General features: G+C 32.8%; 2 protein-coding genes across 3 annotated transcripts; both read left to right on the top strand.

Moving 5' to 3' along the window:
- The first annotated feature begins 3,890 nt into the window (after positions 1 to 3,890).
- Positions 3,891 to 10,121, top strand: mtrf1l (mitochondrial translational release factor 1-like). Its single transcript, XM_073834829.1, has 7 exons — positions 3,891 to 4,468; positions 4,541 to 4,620; positions 6,193 to 6,376; positions 6,465 to 6,628; positions 6,720 to 6,837; positions 8,259 to 8,395; positions 9,601 to 10,121. The coding sequence occupies exons 1-7, from the start codon at positions 4,030 to 4,032 to the stop codon at positions 9,808 to 9,810; spliced, it is 1,332 nt and encodes a 443-aa protein (XP_073690930.1). The 5' UTR covers positions 3,891 to 4,029; the 3' UTR covers positions 9,811 to 10,121.
- A 1,094-nt stretch (positions 10,122 to 11,215) lies between these two features.
- On the top strand, positions 11,216 to 15,644 carry fbxo5 (F-box protein 5). 2 transcript variants are annotated; one of them, XM_073834827.1, is made up of 5 exons: positions 11,216 to 11,332; positions 11,993 to 12,647; positions 12,739 to 12,829; positions 14,797 to 14,973; positions 15,073 to 15,644. In XM_073834827.1, the coding sequence occupies exons 2-5, from the start codon at positions 12,019 to 12,021 to the stop codon at positions 15,319 to 15,321; spliced, it is 1,146 nt and encodes a 381-aa protein (XP_073690928.1). In that variant the 5' UTR covers positions 11,216 to 11,332; positions 11,993 to 12,018; the 3' UTR covers positions 15,322 to 15,644. The 2 variants fall into 2 exon arrangements, with proteins under 2 accessions (XP_073690928.1, XP_073690927.1); XM_073834826.1 differs by lacking the exon at positions 11,216 to 11,332 and having other exon boundaries at positions 11,377 to 12,647.
- The last annotated feature ends 8,999 nt before the right edge of the window (positions 15,645 to 24,643 follow it).

Below are 24,643 nucleotides of genomic sequence, written 5' to 3'. Positions count from 1 at the left end.
CCCATGTCCTGCGTCTTCAGCTTCCACTCTCTGCACAAACTATTGGATATGCGCCTAATACCGCACATTTATCTCTAGGTTTACAAACAAACTAACATTGTTTTATACTTGAACTATTTCATATCTATAGATTTTATGCAAATCGTGATGATTTGAGTAGGCAAACTGATCCAATTAACAGACTGATCAGTCTACCGCTGGGCGCTGTTCCTTAAAAATAATAATAATAAAATAAAATAAAAACTTATATTTTACGAACAAAAATGCTCCAAACGTTTTTTTTCTAAATTAAGTTAATAAAAAACCGAAAGTATAATCAATTTGCCATTACATACAAAAATGAAGTATTTTGATTTTAAAATAGCAACGCGCGCCATCAGTGTCGCGCCCTAATGTCGACTATGATGGTATAATGTTAGAGCACCCTCATTAATTTAGGAAGCACCCTCAGTGATTTAGTTCTGGAACCGGGCCTGATATGTGGTTAAAAAGTATGATGCTATGATGCTAAGAATGGTGAAGAATCAGCCCAGAACTACACGGGAGGAGCTGGTCAATGCCGTGAAGAGAGCTGGGGCCATCGTTTCCAAGGCTACTATCAGTAATACACTAAGACGTCATGGTTTAAAATCTTGCATCGCACAGAAGGTTCCCCTGCTTAAGTCAGCCCATGTCCAGGCCCGTCTGAAGTTTGCCAGGGACCATCTGGATGATCCAGAGGAGTCATAGGAGAAAGTCCTGTGGTCAGATGAGACCAAAGTAGAACTTTTTGGTCTTAACTCCATTCACCATGTTTGGAGGAAGAAGAATGATGAGTATCATCCCAATAATACCATACCTACAGTGAAGCATGGGGCTGGAAGCATCATGCTCTGGGGGTGTTTTTCTGCACAGGGGACAGGATGACTGCACTCTATTAAGGAGAGGATGAACGGGGCCATGTATTGTGACATATTGGGCAAAAACCTCCTTCCCTCAGTCAGAGCATTAAAGATGGCTGGGTCTTCCAGCATGACAATGACCCAAAGCACACAGCCAGGAAAACCAAGGAGTGGCTCCGTAAGAAGCATATCAAGGTTCTGGAGTGGCCTAGCCAGTCTCCAGACCTAAATCCAATAGAAAATCTTTGGAGGGAGCTGAAACTCTCAGCGACAGCCCCGAAACCTGACAGATCTAAAGAAGATCTGTATGGAGGAGTGGGCCAAAATCCCTCCTGCAGTGTGTGCAAACCAGGTGAAGAACTACAGGAACCGTTTGACCTCTGTAATTGTTAACAAAGGCTTCTGTACCAAATATAAAAAATGTTTGACTCAAGTGATCAAATACTTATTTGACACAGTAATTCACAAATACATGTGAAATGCACAGTGGAAATGCACCTATGCTGAAAATTGTAGACCCCTCCATGATTTCTAAGTAAGAGGACTTGCAAAATCACAGGGTGATCAAATACTCATTGACCTCACTGTATATAAATTGTTTTAAAAAAAATAACCCATCATTTTACTAGATAAGACCCTTTTTTCCTTGGTTGTGATCGTTTAGAGCCCTTTGAAGCTGCATTTTGTAAGTTCAAACTTGGGGGCACTATATGGAAAGATATCCTGAAAAACATAATTTCTTTACGACTGAAGAAAGAAAGACATGAACATCTTGGATGACGAGGGAGTGAGTACATTATCTGTAAATTTTGTTCTGAAAGTGAACTACTCCTTTAATGTGGTCTCATAAACATATTCGTCATAAATGCAATAAATAAAGTCATCTTTGTTAACTTCCATTTGAAACAGAAAGATTTGGAGATGTTCATTTTGGCCTAATGCTCATCCAGATGGAAAACTGAAGTGCCTGGGTTATTGTGCAACTTCAACAAAGTCCTAAACAGAAACAAAACATAAAACAACACAATTGTGCAACAAATCACCCATGAGAAAAGCATAATAACTTCGGTGATGGAAACACTTTTGCTAATCTTTTCAATGCATGTTCCTATTGTTTGGTCTCAAACCTAAAACATGTAACTGATTTTGAAACTCTATCTTCATATCATTGTAAACTTGTGTACACTTTGTATAATTTATCAATACTGCCATCTGTTGGTTTCAGGTAATATTGTCGCTGAATTATGTGCCTTTTTGTCTTTTTTTTCTTCTTTATTTTATACGGGAATCTATGGTTTCCGACACTCAAAAAAAGCTTAATGCGACTTATCTTACAATTCTGACTTTTTTTCTTAGAATTGTGAGATATAAACTCGCAATTTCGAGTTATAAAGTCAGAATTGTGTAATATAAACTCACAATTGCGAGAAAAAAAGTCAGAATTTTGAGTTTATATCACGCAATTCTGACTTTATATCTAGCAATTTTGACTTTATAACTCGTAATTGTGCGTTTCTCAGAGAAAAAAATTCAGAATTGCAAGTTTATGTGACGCAATTCTGAGAAAAATGTCAAAATTGCGAGAAAAAAAGTCAGAATTGTGAGATAAAAAAGTCGCAATTATCTAGCTTTTTGAAGGGAATTTACTTTAATACTTTTTTATTATTACTATAAAATAAAGTATTTTTAATATTTACATTATTTTTTAAATAGCAGATTACCTTGATTTAAAAACATTCTATCAATCTATTGTCTATATAAACGCCTTTATTTAAAAAGAATAGAAATGAAATATATTTGAAACATGAATGTCATGATTTATCTAAAATAAATAAAAGGTTTTGAACAGTAAGATTTAAAAAAAAAAAATCTTAAAAGCCTGCATTTGATCCAAAGTACAGCAAAAGCAGTAATATTGTGAAACATTTTTACTATTTAAAATAACTGTTTTCTATTTGAATATGTTTTAAAATGTTATTTATTTCTGTGAAATTAATCATTTTATTTAGAAAGGATGCTTTGAATTAATCAAAAGTGACGATAAAGACATTTATAATGTTACAAAATATTTCTATTTCAGATAAATGTTGTTCTTCTAAACTTTCTATTGATCAAAGAAACCTAAAAAAGTACAAATTTTATCTTTTCAACATAAATAATAACATTAAATGTTTTAGAGCAGCAAATCAGAAAATTTGAATGATTTCTGAAGGGTCATGTGACTGGAGTAATGATGCTAAAAATTCAGCTTTGAAACCACTGTAATAAATTACATTTTTAAATATGTTCACATAGAAAACAGTTATTTTAAATAGTAAAAATATTGCTGTACTTTGGATCAAATAAATGCAGGCTTGATGAGCAGAAGAGACTTCTTTAAAAAACATTAAAAATCTTACTGTTCAAAAACTTTTGACTGGTAGTGTATGTTTGGCAATATTACCATCTACTGGTTTCACATGGTACTGTCGCTTGGTCATGTGTAAATTGTCTTAAATTGTCAATATATTGGTTTTACACCTTTTGGAATTTATTCTAGTATTTCTAGATTTAAAAAAATAATAATCATACTATTTTATAAAAACTAGATTGATTTTAAAATACATTAATATATTGTTTATATAAAACGCTTTTAAGGAAAAATATCACAAATTAAATAAAATATATGACTAACGTTTACCTTAAAATAACTAAAAAATAAATTTAAATAATTCGATTATCTTGATTTAAAAATGTGTAATATACACATACAAACACATGTATATATTGTTTATATAAAAAGCGTTTATGTAAACAGCTAGAATAAAAATAATATATTTTATTACATTTCTACACGCAAACAAAACAAACTAATAAATAAATATACATACAGTTTTACTGTGTATACATACAATTTTTAAGCAATATAAACACTTTTTAATCAAATGTCAGAGCTTTTTGATGTTTATAATGTTATTGACTTTTATTTTGAAAATCGTTTCGCCCGGAAAACGAAGCTGGGTTCAGAATCTTCAGAACATGTGAATGTTGTTTCATAGATGTCAACTGCAGGTCTGCAATAAAGTTGCTAAGGCTGGAAGCCCGTTTATATGGTAAATGCTTTTATATACCTTCAAGTGCTCACTTTAAATACAGCACTTGAGTCGCGATGGCTGTCGTTTGCTTTCGTAAGGCTCTTTTATGTGCAGGCAGGCAGCTGCTGAATGTGACACTGTCCAGGACAATCACAACACACGCAGGAGTCATTAGAGGATCAGTATGCAGATGTCCAGCCATTCACACGACTGTTAACAGCACAATACGACACACTCAGAGAGCCTTTCATACATCCCAATCTGTGATGGTCACTAAGATACTCTCTGTGGATGAGATCTTCCACAAGAAGTCTTTACATGACTATCTGAAGAGGAAGGAGATTGAGTATAACACATGCTTGCAGTCCTTCAATACTGAAAACCAAACACTGGAGGATGAGGATGGGAAAATAAAAAGGACTAAGCTTTCTGTACTAGGGCCCTTGGTCCACAAAATCAAAGAATTGGAGGAGAAACAGAAGGAGTTGGAGGACACGCAGGACTTGCTGAAAGGTAGTTAACTGGCAAAGGTGTGCTGGAAGCTTTCTAGAGAGGCATTTCATTTGCATCTGTATCTCATTTCAGATAATGACCCAGAATTGCATGAGCTTGCAGAGTCAGAGAAGGAAGTCTGTCTAGCGGCCATTCAAGATCTCAAACAAAAGGTGAGGTGTGAAAGGCTCTTGTTAACATTTCAGTCATCTTTATTAAATAAATTAACCTTATTGACTGTCACACAGACTTGGTCTGCTAGACTAGAGAATAAGATGAATAACACAACACACATACACTTAGAGAATTTATGGCTGAATCTCACATGTCCATGTCACATTTTGATTCCAATATTAAACTATTTATTTATATTTAGTATTACTTTTTTTATTTTATGACATTATTTTTTATTATTATGAAAATGAAGCTTGGTTTAGTAGCTTCTTTTTTATCATTAGGATACTGTTAAACATTACCATTAACAAGTAAATGAGCATGGACTAAAATAATATTGTTGACATTACTAATATTATTATATATAATGAATAATATATGCATATTAAGTCTGTTGTTATTATGTGGGTAAAAATTTAAAAGTTGAATACAAGTCTTAATATATATACATTAACTAGAAACAAATATATAAAATGAAACATTCAATATTATATATATAATATTAAATATGCGTGTGTATTATTGATGCATTATAAATGGAAAAAACATTTCATTGTTATAAATTGTCACATAAATACATATACAATTATTGTAATATTTAATATTAATAATAATACTAACAGTAATTAGCTGTTTTAAAAAAAAATATTAGTATAGATATATAAATTGTTTTTTGAATTCTTTACTTAAAGCAGTGCAATAAGTAATGGCAATTTAGTATAATTATTAATATATTAAGTAAAAAAATAAGTTCAAATGAATGTATTACTATACATTTTTTTAGCAACTAATATATATAAAATAAATATGATATTTCATTTTAGCGCAAATAATATTTATATTGTTGTAGTGTTATTTATATATATATATATAGTGTTATTATTGATATAATAATAAATGCATTGTTATAAATTGTCACACAAATGCAATATACAATTAATGTAATATTTAATATTAATAATAATAAAATTTTAATAATTTGGAGGTTGTTACAATTATATTAATAGACATATACATTGTTTATTGAATTATTTAATTAAAGCAGTACAATAAGTAGTAACGATTTAGTATAATATTAATAATATATTTAGTTATTACTACAAATGATCAACTAATGTATTTAAAATAAATGTAGCATGAACTAAAATATTAAATAAAATTAATATGCGTATTAAAGTTTGTTATATATATGGTTTTTATTGATGCATTATAAATGAAAAATTAATGAATTGTTATAAATTTTGCCATACATGCATATACAATCAAGATATATACATTATTGAATTATTTCAGTAAAGCAGTATAAAAAGAAGTAACAATTTAGTATATTATTTATATATTTAAAATTAACGTAATGTTTAAAATAAATATATTTAATTTATAGCAATAAACATATTCTATCTATCCATCTATCGATCTATACATTATGCTTAAAGAGTTATTAAAGGTAGTACAATAAGTAGCAACAATGTAGAAAGTCAAACTATAAAAATGATGTAAAAACAACAGTATTGTGTAGTAAGTGTAAATATAATAAGAATGTAAACTCAACGCTGTGATCTGTATTTCAGATTTTATCTCTTCTGATCCCAGAGGAGGAATCAGACATGAGTGACTTGGTCCTAGAGGTCACCGCTGGAGTCGGAGGTCAGGAAGCCATGCTCTTTACCGCAGAGATCTTTGATATGTATCAGAACTTTGCTGGTTTCCATGGCTGGGGCTTCAGCATCCTGGAGGTCACATCTAGTGAACTAGGTTAACAAATTTGTCCTATTCTCCTATCCTCTATAAAACTTCATGTGACATAAATCCTCATTTCCACTAGTATATTTGGTTTATTTAGGAGGCATCAGACGAGCAGCAGCCAGTATTAGTGGTCCACTCAGCTATAAAAAGTTAAAGTTTGAAGCTGGAGTCCATCGTGTCCAGAGGGTCCCGAAAACGGAAAGTAAAGGTCGGATACACACCAGCACCATGACAGTGGCCATACTTCCCCAGCCCACTGAGGTACACAAAACTACAGCTCTAATGACTCTTCAGAAATCAGGATTTAATTAGAAAGCCAGTAGCTCATTGCACTTTCTCTATAACCTCACAGATCTCATTTACCATCAACCCCAAAGATCTGAGGATAGAGACGAAGAGAGCCAGCGGTGCAGGAGGACAACATGTTAACACCACAGACAGCGCTGTTAGGATCGTACATCTACCCACAGGTCAGCAGGACATTAGACTGCAAAAAATATATGCATTATAATAGTGTATATTTACCTCTTTAATACTAAAAACTGTTGTGTTTTGTATATATACACCACCAGTCAAGACATTTTTAAAAACATTTATTCCACCCAAAATCCTGAAAAACACTAATATTGTGAAATATTATTACATTTTTAAATAGCTGTTTTCTGTTTGAATATACAACATAAAATGTAATTTATTCCTGTGATGCAAAGCTGAATTTTCAGCATCATTACTCTAGTTCTCAGTGTCACGTGATCTTTCAGAAAGCATTTTAATGATTTGCTGTTCAAAAAAAAATAAAGGTGACTGTTCAAGAATTTTTATTATTATTATTATTATTATTATCATTTTTTTTTTTAAGAAATTTTAGAAATGTATACTTTTATTTAGCAAGGATGATCAGAATGGGTGATAAATATAAAGATTTATAATTTATAATGTTACAAATGATTTCTATTTCAGATGATTTTTTTTTTTTTTTTCAAAAAAAAAAAAAAATTCTTGAGCAGCAAATCAGCATATTAGACTGATTTCTGAAGGATCATGTGACACTAAAGACTGATGTAATATTGCTAAAAATTCAGCTTTGAAATCACAGGAATAAATTACATTTTAACATATTCAAATATAAAATAGTTTAAATAGTAAAAATATGTATTTTTTGCTGTACTTTGGGTCAAATAAATGCAGGCTTGGTGAGCAGAAGAGACTTCTTAAAAAAACATGAAAAATCTTACTGTTCAAAAACATTTGACTGCTAGTGTGTGTCTTAACATTCAAATTTGCATTTATTTTATCAATACATTCAATAAAAACAGCAATATTGTGAAATGCTATTACAGTTTCTAACAACTGTTTTCTATTTAAACATATTGTAAAATGTAATTTATGTCTGTGATGCAAAGTTGAATTTTCAGCATCATTACTCCAGTCTTCAGTGTCACATGATCCATCAGAAATCATTCTAATATGCTGATTTGCTGCTCAGTTATGGCCAATTATTATTGGTGCTTAATCATTAAAATTGATTCTTATTATTTTCAATGTTGAAAACAGTTTCGTTTGCTGAAGACTGAATAAACGACTGCTGAAAATTCAGCGTTAAATCACAAGAATAACTTACATTTTAAAATAAATTCAAATAGAAAACAGTTTTTTCAAATAGTAATACTATTTCACATTTATTGTAGTTTTAATCAAATAAACAAAGCCTTGGTAGGCATAAGAGACATTTAAAAACATTTAAAACTGTTAATTACAAATTCTTGACCAGATTTCTGTATATATAGGTAGATTATTTAATACATACTATGAATTCAAATCCTTTTCCTAGTCATTTCTCATGGGAGTGAGACTTTTGCATCATTTTTTTTTTTCTTTTTCGTAATTTCAGGCACAGTAGCTGAATGTCAGCAGGAGCGATCCCAGATCAAGAATAAAGAGACAGCCATGACGTTACTGCGAGCCAAACTCTACAGTGCCCGACTGGAGGAGGAGACCAGTAAGAGATACCATGCTCGAAAACTACAGGTATATTAATTAACTACCTTTTTTATTATTCATTTAGCATGAAATCAATATTAACCCTGCTTACTTTCTGAGTTCATGTAAAGTAAATAAAATAAAAAGTCTATAGTCTTTTAGCAAAAAATAATCTTGCTTTTTTTCAAAAATAACTTCATGATCCAGTGCATTTCCAGTCTACATTTAGTTTCCTTAAATATCCTTTTTTACCTGGAAATTGGATTATGTAAAATGGGTTGCGAACATCAATTCACACTGATTTTAAAGGTGCCATAGAATGCATTGAGAGAATATTTTAAATTGTTCTCTGATATCTACATAGAAGGTTTATGGCTTAGGAAAGGGCAAAAAATCTCCAGAAATGGTTTTACAGGTCCATTTACAACCTAGGATTTGCCCCTAGAATGAAATGCTCTGTTATTGCCTTATTTGGAAGCTTCATGAATATTAATGAGCTCTGCTCTGATTGGCTGTTTCACAGAGCTCAATAGCTCACACATGGATAAAAATATATATTTAACTAGGAGCTCTTGCCGCTTTTAATATGCGGTTTGTTGAATCTGCCGTTTTGAATCGCCGACATTTTAGTCTCATTACTGCGATCGCTCTGTGTAACGTTATAATGCAGAGGGAGTGCTTCTTACCACACAAGTTCAGCTGATTCTCAGTGGAACTCGGGATCTGTAAATCATTCGCCATCATCAGGCAGTTATTTCTCCATCATTCACCATCATCAGCGCACTCATCTCTCTGTTTATGTGGTAAGTGAAATCCTATGTATAGCAATGTAACAGGCTAGCGCTAGCATTAAGCTAACCGTGTCCCTTCTGTGGCTTGCCTTGTTTTACTGATGTGCTGACATTAGTGATGATTGGGTGATGCAAATGTTGGAGGCGTAACTATTAACGATCCCGGGAAAGTTGCGTAACAGTCTGTTATGTTGGAATTGACCTATTTTTCAGTGGTCTTTTGCAAATACTAGATTTATATAAGAAGGAGGAAACGATGGTGTTTGAGACTCATGGTATGTCATGTCCATGTACTGAACTGTTATTATTTAACTAAGCCAAGGTAAACACAGTTTTCCATTCTATGGCACCTTTAACTTTATTAATGCACAGCATAAGTCTCTGACTGTCTTAGATCAAGTATAATAGTTTTACTGATGGCATTTGGTATATATAAACTGCATTTTTCTTGTTTTGTGACAGATTGGCACCAAAAGCAGATCGGAGAAAATCAGGACTTATAACTTCTCCCAGGACCGGATCACTGATCACAGGATTGGAAAAACCATTCACGACGTGCATGGATTTTTACAAGGAGAGGAACTGCTAGAGGAAATGATTGTGTTCTTGCAACAGTTTTCTGAACAGGAATCTCTTATGGACATTCTTGAAGACAGTGATCAGAATCAGTAGTTATTGGTTGGCAATAAAGAAATGTGTAAAAGTTTGGCTCATGGGTGTCAGATTGAATTGTGAGCACAGCCGTCTAGTCTGAGAAAAAGAGCGTAGTATATCTCACTATCCCTCTGAGGAGTTTCACAAACACTCTTTGCTTTCTCTTTACACAGTGGTGTGAAATGCTTTCGGTGGGGTGTTTGTTTCGTTTTCAGGCAGTTTAACTTAAAAAATGATTTTGTAAAACGACTCACAAAGAGCAATTTTTTAACTGATTAAATGTTAATATTTAGAGCTGAACATAAACTACCTGTTAAAAGATTTTTAATGTTCTTTTAAAGTCTCTTGTGCTCACCAAGCCTGCATTTATTTGATCTAAAGTACCGTAAAATGTATAAATATTTTTACTATTTAAAATAACTGTTTTCTATTTGAATATATTTTCAAATGTAATTTATCCATGTGATGCAAAGCTGAATTTTCAGCATCATTACTTCAGTCTTCAGTGTCACATGATCCTTCAGAAATCATTCTAATATGCTGATTTGCTGCTCAAGAAACAGCATTATTATTATTATCATTATATTATTATTATCAATATTTAAAAACTTCTTTTTCAGGATTCTTTGATAAATAAAAAGTTCCAAACATCCACATATATCTGAAATAAAAAGCATCTAGGGGAAAAGAAATGGTAGAAATTAATACTTTTACTTAGCAAGGATGCTTTAAATTGATCAAAAGTGATTATAAAGACATTTATAATGTTGCAAAAGATTTTTGTTTCAGATAAATGCTGTTCTTATGAACTTTCTATTTATCAAAGGAAAACTCCGCTGTTTGCAACATAATAATACAAATAATAATAAGTTATTTGAAATCGCAGGAATAAATTACACTTTAAAATATATTAAAATAGAAAGTATTTTAATAAAATATATTAAAATAGAAAGTATTTTCTAAGTAAAATATATTTTAAATAGTACATATATTTCAGGCTTGGTGAGCAGAAGAGACTTCCTGTTAAAAAAACTTTTTAACTAATTTTATTTATGTTCATATAAATAAATGTGCATTACTTTTTCAGACCTGGAAATCACATTTCCAGTTTTTAAATCACATTTTTTTAAATCTTAAGCATATATATACTCATAGTTAAACCAACAAAAAAACACTTTTAAAGTCCACCCTCATTGACTTTTTTCAAAAAGGCGCTCTTTTCCTTGCTCTCCTTTCATTGGGTGGCGCTCTTTATGCACGGTGACGTCTCGGCAGTATGTGCGTCATGACGTCAGTCGAACCGTCCGCCCAGCGCTTTCATTGGCCGCGGCACGTTTAAAGGTATTCCTCTGCGCTCTGATTGGCTAGAAGCTTTGGTCGCCAAATTTCAAATGCATTTGCAAGTGGCGCTTTTTCCCCCAAACTCACTAACCATTGTGTTGCCGCTTAAATGCTTATGCTGCTGCTGCTGCTGCAATAGCGACCAGGACACGTTTACAAGGACACATGAGTAATATATAAGTGTTTTTATGTTTTAAAGGTAAGAAAACACTGCTTTAATGTTATATCTTTATAGATGCTCTCAAGCTTTATTGAATAACTTAGATATTAGATGTCCGGCCATGTTTGCGTTTGCGTTTACGTGATAGTCTCAGATTTGCGTTTAATATTGCATTTTTGTGAAACGTAATGTACTATTTATGCGTTACAAAGCATCCCAACAAAACAAATGAGCATTTTTTTTTTGTCCAACAACAGATTTTAAGTTATTTTTGTTAGCTAGTGTGTAAGCTAGCCACGTCAGGAATGCATGCACTTAGGCGCGCAAATTGAAAAACACAAATAAATCACATAAAAACAAATGCATCACCTAGGTAACATTTAAACGCATTGAATGTTATCCAATAACAAGTATGTATTTTGATATGCGTTATCACTGTGTTTTATTAATGAAGTTGTTATGCTTAAAACGTCAGTTTGGCTAATGCTCTTTGGTTTGAGCCTAAAACTGTGTGGATATTAGACATGTAAAACATCAAAAGAGTAAGCAATTCCTTAATATAGTTTTAGTATATGCTTATTAACAGTACATATCATAACTAGTACTCTGCTCAATGTTGTTTTCTACGAAATGCTCATGGTACTAATGATATAACCGTTTGTACTAACTTTAACATGTCTTATTTCTCATTTCCTCTAGTTTGCTGTGTGTGGATCAACCTCAACATGAAGTGTCCAAGCTACAGTGATGATTCAACAGTTTTATGCCACATGGAGAAAGCTGAAACTGACCTCAGTGAGGTGAAGGGCCATAGGGCTTCGCCACGGAAAACGCGTTCCCCAGTGGCGCCCAACATCTCCACCCCTATGGAGACCAGAAGCAAAGGCCCGCACAATAAAGAAAACTTCCAGAATAAGCGGCATTCTCTAGAAGTGGCATCAGATGACGAAGTGATCATCAGCAGTAGCGGCCTGTCCGAAGACAGTGGCTATCTTTCCCTCCAAAACAGCCAGGTGGAACATGGAGACGTGGATGGTGTGGACTCACTGGAGAGGAGTGAAGAGAAATGTGAATCCTCTCAATCCTTGGACGTTGAGTGTCGTTCTGCTCCCTGTCTACCCATGTTGAAATTTCAAGAGGAGGTGTGCAAAGAACTGGCTAGAAGCTTTAAAAGGAGCAAGAGTTACGACTGGACCGTCGTCGACAAGGTTGCTGAGAATTGCGGACTGCATAATGTGATCGGTGGAAAGATGGGACGACAGTTTGTTGATATTCTTTGTGGCCTGTTGAGGAAAGACATGAGGCATATTATTGCTAGAATACTGGGCCTGTTGGGAGATTGCGACTTAGTGAGGTAACATCCTGTTTAGTTTTGTTATTTCTCCTCTGTGACTCCCACTGATGTGAATCAGAATGACTGACCGACTGTTTTTGGTCTTTTGCAGCTGTAAAAAAGTGAGCCGGACGTGGCGGAAAATCATTTGCGAAGATCAGGTGGCCCTTCGGCGCTGCAGGGAAGCAGAAAGAACGTTAAGGGTAAGAGATGTTACAGAACGACAACTGGAGCAGTTCATTCATGTGCCATTTTATTAAAACTTTAAAGGGGTAGTACACCCAAAAAAAGACAATTCTGTCATTTACTCGCTCTCATGTTGTTGCAAAGCCATATGTGAACCTGGACCACAAAACTAGTCTTAAGTAGCATATAACAATACATTGTATAAGTCAAAATCATCAAATTTTCTTTAATGCTAAAAATCATTAGGATATAAAGTAAAGATTGTTTCATAAGATATTTAGTAAATTTACTGCCACTAATATGTCAACTTCATTTTTGATTAGTAATATGCATTGCTAAGAACTTCAATTGGAAGTTTTCTCAGTATTTTGACTTTTTGCACCCTCAGATTCCAGGTTTTCAAATAGTTTTATCTCGGCCAAATATTGTCCTATCCTAACAAACCATACATCAATCAAAGGTTATTTATTTAGCTTTCAGATGATGTACACGTCTCAATTTAAAAAAAAAATTACCCTTATCAAATATGATAATGTCAAATTAACATAAATATATTTTGCAGAATGTTTGTAACCAGCTTCCATTACCAAAAAATATAATGGGACCCAAAACTGTTTGGTTACGAGCAATCTGTGAAATATCTGCCATAGAAGAAAGTAAGTCTCATGAGTTTGGAACAACATGTGAGTGAGTTTGAAATTAGATTTTTTTTTTTTTTTTTTTTTTTTTTTAATTTCAAGTTGAATTTAGAATGTATGAGTTTACGGAGTCATGGAAATCTGAAAATATTAAAGAATTTGGTGTAGACAGGGTTTCTGTGGGTCTTAGAAATAAGTTCATTATGTTTAACTGTCCTCAAATTTGGGCCTCTAAATCTGAGCAAAAAGTCTTAGATTCCCAAAGTCATGCAATAAATGCTGCATATTTGTCTTCCAGTTTAAACGCCTAAACATCCTTAAAGATGCATTTATTTAGAGATTCACTCTTAAATATAAAGGTTCTTTATTAGCATCGACGCTTCCATAAAAAAAACCTTGAACATCCATGGAAGCTTTCAAATGCAGAAAAGGTTCTTTGTAGTGGAAACGCTTTAGATTTTTAAATTGTTCTTCAAAATGGTTCCTTTAAGAACTGTTCACTGAAAGGTTTCTTTGGGGAACCAAAATGGTTTCTTCTACCCTTTGGGACTTTTATGTTTAAGAGTGTGGAGAAATGAACATATGAAGTCTTGTTTGAAACAAGAACCATGTTTGTCAGTGAGGTACAAAAACCTATTTTCCTTTGAATTAAATAGATTTTTCGTACTTCATTGGCAGATAATTGATTTAGTTTTTCAGGAAACAAGACTAATGGTGTTTTATTTCATTCATAAATACACTAATAAAGATCTATTGGAAGTATTTTCAAACTTTGAAGTGCTGATGCAACTTGTGTGCTTCCTAGAAATTTGACGCGTTCTTTTGATTTGACATATTTCTTCATAAAACCTGCAGAAAGCCCTGGTAGAGAAGTGTGCTTAATTGTGACCCTGAACCACAGAACCAGTCATAAGGGTCAAATACGCTTTCCATTGATGTATATTTTGTTAGGATAAGACAGTATTTGAACATTTTGAAAATCTAGATTCCGAGGGTGCAAAAAAGACAAATCACCTTTAAAGTTGTCCAAATGAAGTTCTTAGCAATGCATATTACTAATCAAAAAATAAGTTTTGCTATTTACGGTAGGGAATTTACAAAATATCTTCATGGAACATAATCTTTACTTAATATCCTAATGATTTTTTGGCATAAAGGGAAAAATTGATAATTTTGACCCATACAATGTATTGTTGGCTATTGCTACAAATATATTTGTGCTACTTGGAGTCACATTTGTACTTCAACAGGGATGAAAAATCATCATAATTACTTAATTACATAAATGCATTAATTACATCATAATTCCAGTTCTAATGGTGTTCATCTTTTTTTTTTGCTTTCAGGACTCTGGTCGCTCCATGGGCTCATTATCACGAGACTTCACCTTGAGCAGGGTGGTGTTCTCCAGCATGCAAGTTGTCGCATCTACGCCCGTTCACAAGGCCATTAAGAAGCCACCGTGCCAGACGGGTGGAGCGCAAAACACATCCAAGCCGAGTCGCTTCCAACAGTTTCACAAGGTAAAAAAAATCCCCCAATAACACCAAATTGTTTATATTTACTAATACATGCATGACTTTAGTTATATGCATGATTTTAATAGTGTTTTCTTCTTCTAGGTTGCCCAGTCCCTCAAACAGGATGAATCTCTACGACCGTGTATCCTCTGCTGCTCCGCGGCGCGGTTCGACAAAGCCATGAAGCGAGCTGTGTGCACACGCGTGAGCTGCGCTTTTGAGTTTTGCACACTGTGTCAGTCTGCGTTCCACGGCTCCACCCCGTGCCGCACTTCCGTCCGGACCTTTTCCACGTCACAAACACTCATCGCCGGCTCGGCTCGAAGCAAAAGGAGCGTCCGTCGCCTCTGAGCACAAGACTGGAGAATGTTACACAAACTTTTTAAAGAGCTACCTATCTTAAGTGTTTTGAAAGACTTTTAAAAATATGAATGTTTTATCGACTTCCGAAATGTGAAGTGAATTTGGCCACGTTTGTGGTCATTGCACAATGTGAAAACTACAATCATTCTCAATGCCAAAAAAAAAAAAAAGAAGAGAGACTGAACAAGGAGGTTAAACAGCCTCCTCAGTATTGTAAATAATGTTTTATAAGATTTTTATAAGAATTGTTTTATTGATGAAATGATCAATCCTTGTCTGTCTTATCACCGAAATTGTACATATTTAAATGGTTGAATAAAGCCTTGTATGTTTTATAAACTTTGCTTGTTTGACTGGCTATATAATCGACTTGTGAAGTCAAATCTAGGATCTTTGTGTAGTAGAGTTTTTTTTTTTTTCTTTTCTTTTCTTTCTTCTCTCATAAGTGTCACATGACTAGGATTGCATGCAAAATTCTAATTGGATGCTAACCTCCAGTTAGTGTCTTAGACAGGGTTTCCGTGGGGCATTAAGGAAAGGAAGGAAAGGGGGTGAGTGAGGCCAAGTATGGTGACCCATACAAGGAATTTGTGCTCTGCATTTAACTCATCCAAGTGCACACACACAGTAGTGAACACACACACACCGTGAACACACACCCGGAGCAGTGGGCAGCCATTGCTGCGGCGCCCGGGGAGCAGTTGGGGGATCGGTGCCTTGCTCAAGGGACTCACCTCAGTCGTGGTATTGAGGGTGGAGAGAGTGCTGTACATTCACTCCCCCCACCTACAATCCCTGCCGGACCTGAGACTCGAACCTGCAACCTTTGGGTTACAAGTCCGAATCTCTAACCATTAGGCCACGGCTTAAAAAGCATTAAAAGTCCTTAAATTGATTTTGCAAAAAATTAAGGCATTAAAAAGCATTAAATTGTTTTATACTGGCGTTAAAACTTTAGTGTTGAAGAAACGCATATTACCAATTTATCTTGAATATAGCCTGTATAATTAATAACTTTGATTCACTGTCGCAAAGTATGATAAACACGGAACCAGTTTGGTAATTGCTTCTGGCCGGTCCAAAATTGTGTGACACAGACTTTTTTTAGAGCAGCCAGTTTTAGCCTCTAAGATATTCTTGATGATATTAGAAATTTTGAAATCGACAAATAAACGCTGACATTTTAAGCTGTCTCCTGATCCATTTCTAATTATGTTCAGCAAAGTAATATGTTCATTGTTGCCTCATTGTAAGACTGCATGAAAAAATGCATTATAATATACACGCATTCATACACAGGCGTTTTAGTTATTGGTTGCGTGTGGCATTAAAAATATTAGAAATGGCATTAAATAAGATTTGAAAATCCTGCAGAAACCCTGCTTAGAGAAAGTAATTTTGCAATATAATCTAATTTAATAAAACTTATTTAATGTAATATTGTGATATTTTTATAATTTAAAATAAGCATTTTCCATTTGAATATACTTTAAAATGTGAAATATTTTTGTGATGCTAAGATGATTTTTCAGCATCATTACTACAGTCTTCAGTGTCACATGATCCTTCAGAAAGCATTCTAATATTCTGATTTGCAGCTTAAGAAACATTTATAATCAATAGTGGAAACTGTTAATATTTAAATATTTATGTGGAAACATTTGTTTTCAGGATTTTTTTTTTTTTATCAATATAAAGTTAAAATGAAACCGCCACAATATAAATGATTTTGTCAATATTGACCAATTTAATGAATACCTTGCTAAATAAAAGTATTCATTTCTTACTGACTCCAAACTTTTGAACGGTAGTTTACATACTATGCGCAAGATCAATATGTTTGGACAATAAATTGTAGTTTAATAGCCATTTTGACAATTTTGTAATCCAGGTACATAACATCCATTTTTCTCTCATGTACTCCTAAAAACATCAAATATGATTTGACTGGGTTTGTCCTAATGAGTTTGTTTACAACTGGTCAGTTGGTACAATGTACTGTGTGTTAGTTGTGTGATCTGAAGACAAAATGGAGACCAGACACTGTTTTCAAGCTTTTTTGTTTTTGGCTAGATGGCACCAGAGAGCTTTTCTGTTGACACCGTATTGTTCCTGTGCTGTTTTATCTACAATTTCACCATTAATGTATTTTATGCTATGAAACATCAGCTTTAAGCCAGTAGTAGTAGGCCTACTTTGCAGTTTCAAGCAGTTTTAAGTGTTTCTGAATCTACAGGTCAGCAGATGAAGATCTCAGAGAAGCTTTATTTGTGACCGTAGCACTTAAGTAGCACAGGTTTATTTGTAGCAATAGCCAAAAATACATTGTATGGGTCAAAATGATCAATTTTACTTTTATGCCAAAAATCATTAGGATATTAAGTAAAGATCTTGTTCCGTGAAGATATTTTGTAAATTTCCTGCTGTAAATATATCAAAACTTAATTATTGATTAGTAATATGCATTGCTAAGAACTTAATTTGGACAGTTTTAAAGGCGATTTTCTTAGTATTTAGATTTTTTGCACTCTTTTCAGATTAGATGTTCAGTCTTAACAAACCAAACATCAATGAAAAGCGTATTTATTCAGCTTTCACATGATGCATAAATCTCACTTTCAACAAAACTGACCGGTATTGTGGTCCAGGGTCACATTTACTAATCATTCCCTGTCTGATGTGATTCACAGATAGAAAACAGAGCTAAACGCTGAACACGATTACCTCGACTACTTGCTGGAATCTCAATTAGCGTCTCCCCAGGGAAAATATCTCATTTATTGCAGAACATATAAATAATATGGCCACTTTTCTCATTTCCATTATGTCTGGGCTCATCACAATGTCTGTTTTCAGACTTTCTTTTTCCTGGTCATGTGAAAGACAATGATTATGATTTGACATGCAATAATGCTGCTTCCTCACTTATCAGCTTATAATGTCACCCATTTAACAGATTTAAACCATAACATCCATATACAACGTGATTGATTACTGTGAAATTCGAATATTGTGCTGTGAGAGAATATGAACCAAATTGTTGGCAAGATGTCAATGTTTGATTGAAAGATGATAAGTATGGATTACATTGCATGCTTGAAGCAAAAATAGCAATTATTCTAGAATGAGAAGTATAATTGATTCTTGTATTTCTCCACATGGCTGAAATAAGAACTTGGATGCATAATAGATATTTGTTTGCTCTAACTCATTAAATTATAAGCATGTCTTTGCAAAAAGACATAAAAAACACAAAACTTGAATAATTTAATAATTTAATTAAACTAGTTAAACGTAGTACTTTTAAATAATAAAAAAACATAAAAATATAAAAAGTTTTTTATTAAAATAACGTATTAACTGAAATTCATACAATTAAAATGAAAACTAAAATAAAAGGAATAAAAACTGTTTAAAAAAATCGTAAAAATGTAATAAAACAGAAAAAACAACAAACTATAACTTAAAATAAAATTAAAATCAAATCAAATAAAATGCATTTTTAAAAAATCATAAAACTTAAAAAAAATGTTTTTAATAATTTAATTAAACTAGTTAAATTTAGTACTTTTAAATAATAAAAAACATGAAAATATATACAGCTTTTTATTAAAATAACATATTAACTAAAATTAATACAATTAAAATGAAAACTAAAATAAAAGGAATAAAAACTGTTTAAAAAAATCATAAAAATTTAATAAAACAGACAAAACAACAAACTATAACTTAAAATAAAATTAAAATCAAATCAAATAAAAAACATTTTTAAAAAATCATAAAACTTAAAAAAATGTTTTTAATAATTTATTTAAACTAGTTAAATTTAGTACTTTTAAATAATAAAAAAACATGAAAATATATAAAGCTTTTTATTAAAATAACATATTAACTAAAATTAATACAATTAAAATGAAAACTAAAATAAAAGGAATAAAAACTATATATATTTTTTATTAAAAACTAATAAAACAGACAAAACAACAAACTAAAACTTAAACTAAAATTAAAATAAAATCAAATAAAAGACATTTAAAAAAAATCATAAAACTTGAAAAAATATTTAAATAGTTTAATTAAACTAGTTAAATTTTGTGCTTTTAAATAATTTAAAAAACATGAAAATATAAAAAGCTTTTTTATTAAAATAACGTATTAACTAAAATGAATACAATTAAAATGAAATCTAAAATAAAAGGAATAAAAACTGTATAAAAAATTATTAAAAACTAATAAAACAGACAAAACAACAAACTAAAACTTAAACTAAAATTAAAATAAAATCAAATAAAATATGTAACTAAATAAAATATATATAAAATATAACAATAAAAACCTCATATAAAATTTATAATAGTATTTTAGTGATACTAAATGGTACACAATGGTACAATAGTACTTTAAAGCTTGGTATACCATAGTACCATGTCAAAAAACATACAATACTATGGTACTTTTTATCTGAGAATAAAAAAATTCAGAGGAAATAGGGTTAAATTTAAATATGTGCTTTAAAAACTCACAAAAGTTGCAAAAGAAAAGCATTAAAGTTTTTGAGCATTTAAAACAAGTTAGTTTTATTGATCCATTCTGTGCAACTAATTCATAACCATAAATAAAGGCACTTTTTCCATTAAAATACCCTTTCCTCTCTTCTGTAGCTTCACTTTGATGCTTTTCTGATTTACTCTTGAAATCCATGATGGCGCCATTGCTAATATTTCGTCTCCTTTATGATAAATGACTTGTTTTCCCTCATTTGTATGTCACTGTGGATAAAAGCATCTGCTAAATGAATAAATGCAGATGTAAATCTTGACAAAGAACCAGACAAGACGGGACATGTTTGTCTTTCATTCTAAAGCTGACATATAAGTGTGTAGTTGATGATGCTGTCACTGTCCCAGAGACAAGTGGCCATTTCCCATCACTCCCCTCACGAGCAAAGGCTAAATATATGGCTCTTAAAGGAATAGATCACCCAAAAGTGAAAATGAGAAAGTACTCACCCTCAAGCTATCTAAGATGTAGATGAGGTTGTTTCTTCATCAGACTTAGAGAATTGTAGCATTGCATCACTTGCTTGCCAATGGATGTGGATGGGTGCCGTCAGAATGAGAGTGCAAACAGCTGATAAAAACCTCACAATAATCCACAAGTAATCCACACCACTCCAGTCCATCAATTAACATCTTGAGAAGATAAAAGATGTGTGTTTGTAAGAAACAAATCCATCATTAAGACGTTTTAACTTTAAACTATTGCTTCCAGCTGAAAAATGAGTCCTCTATATTTTCTCCAGTGAAAAAGTTTGTGATTATTTTTATCAGCTGTTTGGTCTTTAAACTATTTAAACTCTAAACTATTGCTTCCATCTGAAAAAATGAATCCTCCATATTGCTTTCTCTAGTGAAAAAAGTCATTGTGGAGAGAGAAATATCCACAGATCAAGCGCCGTTTACCACAGATGTAATTTATCATTACATCACTTGCTCACCAATGGATGTGAATGGGTGCCGTCAGAATGAGAGTCCAAACATCTGATAAAAAACATCACAATAATCCACAAGTAATCCACACCACTCCAGTCCATCAATTAACATCTTGAGAAGATAAAAGATGTGTGTTTGTAAGAAACAAATCCATCATTAAGACGTTTTAACTTTAAACTATTGCTTCCAGCTGAAAAATGAGTCCTCTATATTTTCTCCAGTGAAAAAGTTTGTGATTATTTTTATCAGCTGTTTGGTCTTTAAACTATTTAAACTCTAAACTATTGCTTCCATCTGAAAAAATGAATCCTCCATATTGCTTTCTCTAGTGAAAAAAGTCATTGTGGAGAGAGAAATATCCACAGATCAAGCGCCGTTTACCACAGATGTAATTTATCATTACATCACTTGCTCACCAATGGATGTGAATGGGTGCCGTCAGAATGAGAGTCCAAACATCTGATAAAAAACATCACAATAATCCACAAGTAATCCACTCCAGTCCATCAATTAACATCTTGAGAAGAGAAAAGATGTGTGTTTGTAAGAAACAAATCCATCATTAAGACATTTTAACTTTAAACTATTGCTTCCAGCTGAAAAATGAGTCCTCTATATTTTCTCCAGTGAAAAAGTCGTCTTGGAGAGAGAAATATGCACAGATCAAGCGCCGTTTACCGCCAATGTCATTTATCATTACATCACTTGCTCACCAATGGATGTGAATGGGTGCCGTCAGAATGAGAGTCCAAACATCTGATAAAAAACATCACAATAATCCACAAGTAATCCACTCCAGTCCATCAATTAACATCTTGAGAAGAGAAAAGATGTGTGTTTGTAAGAAACAAATCCATCATTAAGACATTTTAACTTTAAACTATTGCTTCCAGCTGAAAAATGAGTCCTCTATATTTTCTCCAGTGAAAAAGTCGTCTTGGAGAGAGAAATATGCACAGATCAAGCGCCGTTTACCGCCAATGTCATTTATCATTACATCACTTGCTCACCAATGGATGTGAATGGGTGCCGTCAGAATGAGAGTCCAAACAGCTGATAAAAATAATCACAATAATCCACAAGTAATCCACACCACTCCAGTCCATCAATTAACATCTTGAGAAGAGAAAATATGGATGTGTTTTTGTAAAAATTTAAGAAACAAATCCATCATTAAGATTAGTTTAAAGTTAAAACATCTTGAAGGATTTGTTTCTCACAAACACATCTTTTCTCTTCTCAAGATGTTAATTGATGGACTGGAGTGGTGTGGATTACTTGTGGATTATTGTGATTATTTTTATCAGCTGTTTGGTCTTTAAACTATTTAAACTCTAAACTATTGCTTCCATCTGAAAAATGAATCCTCCATATTGCTTTCTCTAGTGAAAAAAGTCATTGTGGAGAGAGAAATATCCACAGATCAAGCGCCGTTTACAACAGATGTAATTTATCATTACATCACTTGCTCACCAATGGATGTGAATGGGTGCCGTCAGAATGAGAGTCCAAACAGCTGATAAAAAACATCACAATAATCCACAAGTAATCCACTCCAGTGCATCAATTAATATCTTGAGAAGAGAAAATATGTGTGTTTGTAAGAAACAAATCCATCATTAAGACATTTTAACTTTAAACTGTTGTGTCTAGATGAAAAATTAGTCCTCTATATTGCTTTCTCCAGTGAAAAAAGTCATCTTGGAGAGAGAAATATGCACAGATAAAGTGTCGTTTACCACCAATGTAATTTATCATTACATCACTTGTTCACAAATGGATGTGAATGGGTGCCGTCAGAATGAAAGTCCAAACAGCTGATAAAAACATCAGAATAATCCACAAGTAATCTACACCACTCCAGTCCATCAATTAACATCTTGAAAAGAGAAAAGATGTGTGTTTGTAAGAAACAAATCCATCATTAAGACTTTTTAACTTAAAACTATTGCATCTAGATGAAAAATGAATCCTCTATATTGCTTTCTCCAATGAAAAAGTCATCTTGGAGAGAGAAATATGCAAGATCAAACACTGTTTACAAATGAAATTCCAAAACAGCTCTAAACAAATATTGGGGTGGATTTTTATATGAGAGAAGGACTTTTTCACTGAAGGAAGTGTTATTATGAATTATAATATTAGCTAGAAGTGACAGTTTAAAGTTAAATGTCTAATAATGGATTTGTTTCTTGCAAACATGATGTTGATTGTTGGACTGGAGTGGGGTGCATTACTTGTGTATTACTGTGATGTTTTTAGCAGCGGTTTGGATTCTCATTATGACGGCACCCATTCACATCCATCGGTGAGCAAGTGAAGTAATGCTACATTTCTCCAAATCTGTTCAAAACAATCAAAACAAACTCATCTACATCCCAGATGGCCTGAAGATGAGTAGAATTTCAGTAAATGTCATTTTAGGATGAACTATTCCTTTAAATGATACCTCCGCATGCCTCATTACATAAAATATTCCTTCATCTGTAAACATGCAGATTTAATATTTCACCATTGCTGACAAAAATAAAAACCTGCATGTGCAATTGTAAAAGGACAGATTTGGAGTGAATTAGGATTGGGATCATAAAAGCAGCAGGGTTGTGTCGTTGAGAAATATTCCATCATTAAAGTCTTCCTCACAGTATAATTAATCTCAGAGCTGACCTTTCTAGATGAGAGAAGCTCTCCGGGCCGTATATTATTGTATTTCCATTTGATTTATTAAACTACAGCCCGTACAAATGAAGCTCCAAATCAGCCGAGGATAAGGAGAACAAAACAGGTGTTTACACTGAAACACACACACACACACACACACACACACACACACACACACACACACACAAAACATATCGCTTATTATGAGTCATTCTGCTTGGGAATACAAATCTAATTTTTCTGTTGGACGCTATCTGCTGTGATTAACCTTTCAGACTAGATGCAAAGCTCTCTGAGTGTGCGTGTGGGTGATATTTTAACATTATTTTAGTCACATTTGGGTTTAAATTTGAGCTGAGGGCATGTGGGTTCACTGGAAATGTGTGAACTATAGGTTATTGGCCCTAAAGAATAAATTATTATGAAATCGGTCTTATAAAACGGCTAGTTCTGACTCACTAAATGCTGACAAATACACACGTGTGATAGCACATTCTATATTCTTGTTTTGTAACCACACAAATTTGGCAGTTTTAGAATACTCAAAAAAATGACAATCTTTAAGCCTAAATTTAAGCATTTGAATTGCCTATAAATTTCGATATATTTGGATTGCACTAACATAAACTAAAAAAATATGCATCGCAAAAATAATATGTGATGCATATTTGCCAGTCATACATACAGGGGCGTCGCTGGGAATTCTGGGCCCTGTGCACTGACTCAGCTAAGGGGCCCCCCTAAAAAGTGTTCAGGATCGCTGTACTACGTTCCGTATGCATCATATTAATTTTATTAGGTTAAAACTATGTAATTTAAGGTATGGAATATTTACATGCAATTCAGACACATAAATCACAAATTTAGGCCTTAATATTTTTGGAGTGTACACTAGTCAAAGGTTTTTGAACAGAAAGTTTTTTTTTCTATTCTGAAGCCTTTATTTGATTCAAAATACAGCAAAAGCAGTAATATTGCGAAATATGTTAACTGTTTAAAATAACTGCTTTCTATTTGAAAATATTTTAAAATGTAATTTATTATTTTGATCAAAGTGAATTTTCAGCATCATTACTCCAGTCTTCAGTGTCACATGATCCTTCAGAAAAACACTCTAATATGCTGATTTGCTGTTCAAGAAACATGGATTATTATTA

The sequence above is a fragment of the Garra rufa genome, chromosome 2 (assembly GCF_049309525.1).
Source record: "Garra rufa chromosome 2, GarRuf1.0, whole genome shotgun sequence".
NCBI classification, from domain to species: Eukaryota; Metazoa; Chordata; class Actinopteri; order Cypriniformes; family Cyprinidae; genus Garra; species Garra rufa.
The sequence above is the reverse complement of the archived record's forward strand: the minus strand, read 5'-3'. Positions and strand labels throughout refer to the sequence as shown.

What these genes read in the sequence shown, in the direction of transcription:
- mtrf1l (XM_073834829.1), top strand. Translation starts at nt 4,030, where the DNA reads ATGGCTGTCGTTTGCTTTCGTAAGGCTCTTTTATGTGCAGGCAGGCAG. An exon ending in TTCAAGATCTCAAACAAAAG is followed by an intron (nt 4,621 to 6,192) that starts GTGAGGTGTGAA and finishes TCTGTATTTCAG; the next exon opens with ATTTTATCTCTTCTGATCCC. An exon ending in GGTCACATCTAGTGAACTAG is followed by an intron (nt 6,377 to 6,464) that starts GTTAACAAATTT and finishes TGGTTTATTTAG; the next exon opens with GAGGCATCAGACGAGCAGCA.
- fbxo5 (XM_073834826.1), top strand. Translation starts at nt 11,968, where the DNA reads ATGTCTTATTTCTCATTTCCTCTAGTTTGCTGTGTGTGGATCAACCTC. An exon ending in GGAGATTGCGACTTAGTGAG is followed by an intron (nt 12,648 to 12,738) that starts GTAACATCCTGT and finishes GGTCTTTTGCAG; the next exon opens with CTGTAAAAAAGTGAGCCGGA. An exon ending in AAGCAGAAAGAACGTTAAGG is followed by an intron (nt 12,830 to 14,796) that starts GTAAGAGATGTT and finishes TTTTGCTTTCAG; the next exon opens with GACTCTGGTCGCTCCATGGG.